The sequence below is a fragment of the Gymnodraco acuticeps genome, unplaced genomic scaffold, assembly GCF_902827175.1.
Source record: "Gymnodraco acuticeps unplaced genomic scaffold, fGymAcu1.1, whole genome shotgun sequence".
Lineage (NCBI taxonomy): Eukaryota > Metazoa > Chordata > Actinopteri > Perciformes > Bathydraconidae > Gymnodraco > Gymnodraco acuticeps.
This window is the reverse complement of record NW_022990015.1, coordinates 1,688,925-1,697,101: the sequence shown is the minus strand read 5'-3', so window position 1 is coordinate 1,697,101 and position 8,177 is coordinate 1,688,925. Positions and strand designations below refer to the sequence as shown.

The window sequence follows — 8,177 nt, the reverse complement described above, 5'->3', positions numbered from 1 at the left end:
TATTACTATTAGCTTAAAACTCGTCAGGCACTAGGAAGGATCACTTCTTCTTCAGGACAGGGAAGGCTACGCAGTACGCAGGCTAATGTCCCGCACGGCTGCCTCTCTGGTGGACTCCGGTACTGCACATTACTCCCGGGACATTTAAAAAAAAAAATTTTTTAAAAAATTAAGTGAAACATCCGGGGCTTTTCAGAAAACATCCGGGGCTTGAACCCAGGTAGCCACCCCCAGAGCCATATAATAGAAGAGTTACGACAACGGAAGTCCAAAAACGGTTATCGTCACGTGGTTCATGTAGCAGAGGATCGTTCCCCGGAAGTTCATGGCGGGCAATGTGAATGCATTGATAACAGGAGATAGAACTACGATTTTTGGTAATTATTAGTGAATAAAGGTTTTGATTTGCAATATTTATACAACAAATCGATATGTGTATGTATTTACATCAATATGTTTTTAAAAATAAAATAGAATTTGCTAATATTAAGTGATAATATTAGGATTAGTGTGAACAACTAGTTTACATGTTATGCTAGCAGTGCCTTGGTTAAAGAGCCTGTTGCTGTTTATTTATAGCTTTGAATTCTTTAAAACCAATATTATCTTCTTAAACTTGTATGGTAGTCAGGAGCATCACTTTCTAATGTTTATTGATATATTTAGAGGGAGGGGATCTAAAGTAATGCTTTAAAATTCAGATTAAATTAATGTCTACCATTTTCTTAAATTCATGGTAGTTTCAGTAATCCCATGGTAATTGAGGACACAAATTATCTAAATGACTAATGTCATCTTTATGGCTTTCAGAAAGGACAGGTGACTATCAAAGGACTAGCAGCAGCAGCATGACGATGATGATGTTAAATGTGTTGTTTTAGGAACATCCATTGCAAATACATGGAATTCATTAAACATTGAATAGCATATCATGCAGTTTGTCTGTGCCTTTTCCTCCTTGTTGTCCTGGTTTGCTGTGCTGCCTCCTAGTCGCCACCATGGTTTGCTGTGCTGCCTGGGGATGCTCCAATCGCTCAGAGAAAGGAGTACGAATGTACAGCTTCCCCACTGACACAGAGCGGAGAAAGCAGGAGCAATTTCACGACCAACAGCAAAAAAATATGTGATTTATATACAAACACTGCATTTGCACTTTTTCACAAAACGAAAACCACACCATTGGGAAAGCTTAATGTTTTGTTTAATACAAAAAACAGGGAAAGGCTTGAAAAACACAGAGTTGAGACTCAGGGTGCAGGGTGAGGGTCTCAGTGCATGTATTCAGGCTCCATTGAATCCCCCTCTGGTTCTTGTGCTGAAAGAGGGATAAACAGACAGGAGAAAGGGTTATACACACCTATATAGCACACCTATTGGATGGGAAATTGCCTTGGGGAGATAAGGTGTGGTCTTTGTTCCCAACTGAAGTTATGGAACTTTATTATTTGTGAGTTTAACAAAGTATGACAAATGGCATCAGTAACATATGTGATATGAATTTCTATAAAGTTGTCTCACATTCTTGGTCATATTGTATATACAGTATGTAATGAGTATAACATGTCCAGTAAGTATAAAGTGTTTCCTAATACTGTGTATTCAACCACTATGGAATATGTATGTGGGCAGACAAAACTGAGTTGTTCTGTGTGTGAAGTAACCTCAAGTCACTCCGCAGGCACATTTTGATGCAAACCAGTTTGTCAAGACAAAAAAGGGCAAGACTAGGCTGAGAGCAGGGCCCCTGCACCACGATTCACCCCGGGACCTGTATCTACAAAGCCCATAGCTCATGATCACAGCGATAGTGTGAAAGGTGACACAGGTATAATAAGTATGAACTCTTAGTAACAAAAGTAATATTTCTTATTTTTAAGTGGTATAATATTTTAAATGTTCGAACATTTACAGTGCCATGTCTTCTACTTACATTAGTCTCAAAGATTGAGGGAAGAAGGGAAGGGATCACTGCCCTCCACCTGCCAGAGGAGCGCAAACAACAAAAACAAGCAAGGTGTCCCGTCATGTACCTGGAAGTTTGGGTTGGCAAAATGGAGTAAGAGAGGGACTTGAAAAACCTTGGTGGCTGTCTACTCATGTTGTTACAGTTGTCTTGGTTACAGCTCTCAAGTTTTTTTTTTGTGCCATTTCCACATCTTTAGAAAATATGAAAAAATTGAAGTGAAATCAACCTCATCTCTGGAGAACAAACTTCGATTTCTCTGTCTTGTGAGTTTGCAGTCTTGCAGTTTTGCTCCTCCACCTGTAACATCACTGCCCCTCCACCTGCCATACAGTAGGTTACGAACAAGATTACTTATATAATACAGTGATATAATACATGTTTAGTATGCTTACTTATATAAAACAGTAGTATTAAACTTACCTTGTGTGTTCACTCTCACTTAAGTTCCTCTCCCTTTGCCATCAATCCAAAATCAGCTGAGCTGCAACATTATACACACAGGTAATAATCAACATAATCACAAGGACACAATATGGCTCTGCTAAAAACACTCACTCTTACACGCACCAAAGATATATTTATCTAATATTTAACTCCCTCCACCCCCGCATACAATCCCGTTTAGAAGCCCCTCTTCTCTAATTCAACAACGTTGGACCAAATAGACATTAAGAGAACGGAATTTACAATTAAAAGGCTGTTCAACGTGTGTTGCTAACTTGCTTCGGTATCCTAGCTTGATCTGTTATCTGTAAACGTTCCCTAAATCTACTAATTTAGGGATAATCCACTGACATCCTTTAATACACATGTTCAATTGAATCAGATGTACTGATAATATCCGCAATATAAATCTTTAAACTTCTTCTTACCTTTAAAAATCCGTCACGAACGGTCTATTATGCTGCAACTCCACAGCTCTGCTAGCCTTGGCGCTAACTTCCGGGGAACGAATGAGAGGCTCCACGATCCGCCATTGCTGTAAAAAAGTGGTCCATTGGAGTGAACGGAGATGTCATAACTCTTCTATTATATGGCTCTGGCCACCCCCTAGCGCCGCCACTGTTCACCATCATCATCATCATCATCATCATCATCATCATCATCATCATCATCATCATCATCATCATCATCATCATGTTATAGTGATACAGTTAGTTTGTGTTAGTTTATTGGTTCAATATAGCATATATCGAGCACTTTCGTTGATGTTGAAGTACAGGCTATATATAGCCTACGCCACTTTCGGATCCCGGGGGAGCAGCTGGCAGCCCAGATAAAACTCTTTCTTCATTGTGTGTTGTGTATTCAGTCAAGCGGGTCAAAGTTACAAAGCACTTCACATTTTATTAATCGGCCTAATTTTACCTTACCAGTGCAGTAATAAAGTAATCTGTAGAAAAGCACCGTATTTAGGTTAGCCTTCAGAGTAAGGCTACATTAAATGTTATAATATTCATCGTGTCCTTTCTACTGTATATGCAGGGGTGCACATAACTGGTACGCAGGTACGAATGCCTGGCAACAATCTGAAATGCGTACCGTCACTTGTGTCACAAAGCGCATTTGCGAAGCTTTTCCAGAAGACGGTTAGATCACCGGAAGACAGAGTCGGTCTCCGTGTCAGGGCCGTTTCTTCCTATATGCGGATTATGCGGTTGCATAGGGCCCCGGCGGCCACTAGGGGGCCCCGAGCTGAAAGTTCAGATTCAGCCGCGGCACGTCAGTAGAGTAGCGAGCGTAATGGGATAATCATGGCTTCAAAACGGACATATCCCTCTGGTTCAGAAAAAAGAAAAAAGAAGAAAGCTGAAGAAGAAAAACGCTCACATGATGAGAATAAGGGTAAGGCATTTGTTCATGGTGTAAATTCACTTGTGGGGTGGAGGGAGTAGCTATAATGTTAGCCAATGTTTGAGCAAGTTTGCTACTTTTGAGCAAGTCATGCTAGCTGCGCTAGCCTCAGCTAGCTCCGTTAGCTTCAGCTTAATTGATAAGAGCTAGTTGGCTAGGATTGTTTGTATTTTGTAGGCGAATAAACCCACTTTAATACAGTGTTTGCTTTACGAAAAGGCTCAAATAAAATTGTCATGCAAAATGGACTGTGCTATGGGAGTGACACCTGCTGTGTTGGAGGCTAAGTCAAAATCACTCCCAGTCTGTTTTTCAAGAGAGGAAAACTCATCTCTTTCGACTCCACTTCGAGCAATACAATTGCTAACAAAGCACTTATATACTAATAAAGGCTTATCTAAAGCCAGTTGAGTAGCACTTGAAATATTTTGGCTCTATGAAACCTGATGTACTTATATGATTCTGTTTTCTTCAAGGTTGTATCTTCTTGGTCGAATGCACTTATTGTAAGTTGCTTTGGATAAAAGCGTCAGCTAAATGTAATGTAATGGAAAGTTAATAGGATTCAAGAGGTTTGTACGTTTATTTTTCAAAAAGCTAATAAAGAAATCAATATAATATGTATCTATTGTTGGGGTTAAATTATGGAACAAAGCCAATGTACATTTAAAAATGTACCTTTTTTTTGGTTTTCAAGATATTGTTTGTATTGCTTTTTTGGGGGATACAAATGTGAATAATGTATTTGTTTTGTTTTCGATTTAATTATAAGAATATAGGATATTCATATATAAGCTTTTTGCCAAAGCCTTTTCAGTCACTAATTACTGTTGTATAAGTTTACATTGTGATATGTTTATGATTAATGTTTGTATGATGACTGTTTAAAAATAAACAACAACAAAGTTTGCTTGCTAATTTAAGGAGTGTTGTCTTTGCAGGGACAATTCTCAAGTACTTTGTGCAAGCAGAGCCAGATGCTGCAGGTCCATCCTCCTCATCACGTCCTGAGCCACATGCAGGTCCATCCTCCTCATCCTTCTCATCACGTCCTGAGCCACATGCAGGTCCATCCTCCTCATCCTTCTCATCACATCCTGAGCCACATGTAGGTCCATCCTCCTCATCACCTCCTGAGCCACAAGCAGGTCCATCCTTCTCATCACCTCCTGAGCCACATGTAGGTCCATCCTCCTCATCACCTCCTGAGCCACAAGCAGGTCCATCCTTCTCATCACCTCCTGAGCCACAAGCAGGTCCATCCTTCTCATCACCTCCTGAGCCACAAGCAGGTCCATCCTTCTCATCACCTCCTGAGCCACAGGTAAATCTGCTCCTCCTGCAGACTTACAAGCAGAGCAGCCAGCTTTTGGTCCACCAATAGATCCAGCTGATTGGCCATCAGTTCGACCCGATTCCTTTAGGACCGATTTAGTAGGTAGAGGGCCTTTTCAGGTTGATAAACAATTCACTTTTCCAAGAGAAGATGGTAGGAGCTTTCACCATCATTATTTCCACAGAACAAGATAAAGCGGACCTGGCTTATCTACTCAAGAAAAAACGATGCCCTTTACTGCTTTTGCTGCAAGTTATTTTCAAGGAAGGACTACAAATTAATGACAGAGGGACTATCAAACTGGAGCAGCATAGGCATGCTTCTGAAAAGTCACGAAAGTAGTCCAGAGCACACAACCCTTATGGCAACCTGGAAAGATTTTGAACAGCGTCTACAAACCGGAAAGACCATAGACCAAGCTGAAAGGACACTTTTAGAGGCTGAGAAGAGGCGCTGGAGAGATGTCCTAACCCGCCTGATCTCTATAATGCAATCTTTGGCTGAGAGAAATCTTGCATTGAGAGGTTCAGCGAACACATTACACCAGCAACATAATGGAAACTTCTTAAAAGAGGTGGAGCTTCTAGCTAAATTTGATCCTGTCATGAAGCAGCACATTGAGCGTGTGGAGAGTGGCCAGTTCAGTCATTCCAGCTATCTTGGAAATCTGATCCAAAATTAACTGATTGCTTCAATCAGTGGGAAAATGTGACTGAGATTAAACAGTCCAAATATTATTCAATCATTTTGGATTGTACCCCTGACGTAAGCCACCAAGAGCAGATGTCAGTCATCATAAGGACTGTCATAATGGACGAAGCGCCCACAATCAAGGAACACTTTCTAGGATTTCTTGTGGCTTCCGAAACAACAGGTCTTGGTTTGTCATCTTTGATTTTGAACAGGCTTAAGGAGCTTAATATTCCATTTGATGATTGCAGAGGTCAATCATACAATAATAGTGCCAACATGAAGGGGAGGAACAGAGGGGTTCAAGCAAGGCTGCTCCAGAAAAATCCACGTGCACTTTATGTTCCATGTGTGGTGGCTGATGCAGCAAAAGCCTCGACAGATGCCATCAGCTACTTTGGTAATGTACAGAAACTGTACACCCTTTTCTCAGCAGCCCCACAAAGATAGGCAATCCTAAAGGAACATCTGACTATTGCACTTAAGTCTTGGAGTGACACACGGTGGGAGAGCCGTGTCAACAGCATAGAGGCAGTGCGGTACCAGGCCCCTAACATAAGGGAGGCATTGTTGGAGGTCAGGGACAAAGTGACAGATCCCCTGACCAAGGTTGAAGCACAGAGTTTGGCAGAAGAGGTTGGGTCATACCGCTTCCTCATTTGCACAGTGGTATGGTATGACATTCTTCACCATGTGAACCATGTTAGCAAGCTCCTGCAGTCTGCCACAATGCAGCTTGATGTGGCAGTTGACCTCCTTACAAAGGCAAACATGTCTCTGACTAGTTATAGAGACACTGGCTTTGCTGCAGCTCAGGCCACTGCTAAAGACATGTGTGAGGAAATTAATGTGGAGGCTGTGCTGAAAGAGAAGAGAATGAGAAGCACAAAAAAACACTTTGCCTATGAAGCCCCAGACGAGCCTATTGCAGATGCCATGAAGAGGCTAGAAACGACATTCTTCAATGTAGTTGTTGACACGACTATTGAATCCTTAAAGGATAGATTTGAAACTCTGGGTGAAGTGAGAGCCAGATTTGGAGTGCTGCTCAACTTCAAAAAACTGGATGGTGTGGAATTATGCAACCAGTGTGACAAGCTCTGCAGCACATTAAGCACTGGAGATGGAGGTGACATTGATGGAAAGGAGCTGGCTCTGGAAATTACCAATCTGCCAAGCCTGCCTACATGTGAAATGACTGCACTGGAGCTCCTCGCTTTCATCCACAAAAAAAACCTGAATGAACTGTATCCCAATCTGTCGATTGCCCTGCGAATTGCCTGCACTCTTCCTGTGACTGTGGCCTCAGCAGAGAGGAGCTTCTCAAAGCTGAAGCTCATCAAAACCTACCTGAGGTCATGCATGGGACAGGATCGCCTCACTGGTCTTGCCATAATCAGCATCAACCATGAGATTGGCAAGCAGCTGTCATATGATGACATTATTGATGACTTTGCTTCTAAAAAAGCAAGGAAGCAGAAGTTTTGAGGAGGAGGAAAAATGTAAAGTAAACATTTTTGAGAAAATGCTGCATCTCTTTCATTTGACATAGAGGAGCCTCATTGTTTACCTTTTTTTAATATCATTTTCTGTAAGTTTCAATTGCTTGGGTCAACTTGAGATGTTCAATTTGAATTTAAGAGAGGTTTTCGTTAATTTAGCCTGTTTTCCTCTTAAAGTGTAACAGATTAATGCATCTCCACAGATCATCTTAAAGGCTTTGTAATCCTCCCAATGTAGTTTGACAAAATAGGGCCCCCAAACAGCATCTTGCATAGGGCCCCCAAATAGCTAGAAACGGCCCTGCTCCGTGTGCACAGACAGGGCTGCTGTTAACGTCGGTCCGTACAACGGAATTGTGCCAAAACTACGCCAACCGGCTGCGGAGGGAGACACTTCCCCCCCTTCACTGGAGAACTACGCTAAAACAGCTGATCACAACGTTCACGCTCTGTGGTCATGAAGTACTCCACTAGCCCCCCGCTGCCAGCTGCTCCCCCTGGGATCCGAAAGTGGCGTATAGCCTGTACTTCAACATCAACGAAAGTGCTCGATATATGCTGTATTGAACCAATAAACTAGCACAAACTAACTATCACTAAAACATGATGATGATGGTGATGATGGTGAAGTAAGAATGCATCTAACGTTCCGCTGTTCATTATAATAAAAAAACAGAGCATTAAACAAACCATCATGCTCTTACTTTGAAATCATGCGGAAATGTCGTCATCAGCAGGCCATCACATGGTTTCCGAAAATAACCGAGTGACACGAGTAGATTTTAGCCGAGACCGGCGGAAAATATGTCTCAAAATTCCGTGTGTGTAA

General features: G+C 41.7%; 1 protein-coding gene across 1 annotated transcript; it reads left to right on the top strand.

The window, feature by feature from the left end:
* The first annotated feature begins 5,046 nt into the window (after positions 1 to 5,046).
* LOC117544522 lies at positions 5,047 to 7,372 on the top strand. Its single transcript, XM_034213642.1, has one exon. It carries the CDS (start codon positions 6,576 to 6,578, stop codon positions 7,332 to 7,334), a length of 759 nt encoding a protein of 252 aa, XP_034069533.1. The 5' UTR covers positions 5,047 to 6,575; the 3' UTR covers positions 7,335 to 7,372.
* The last annotated feature ends 805 nt before the right edge of the window (positions 7,373 to 8,177 follow it).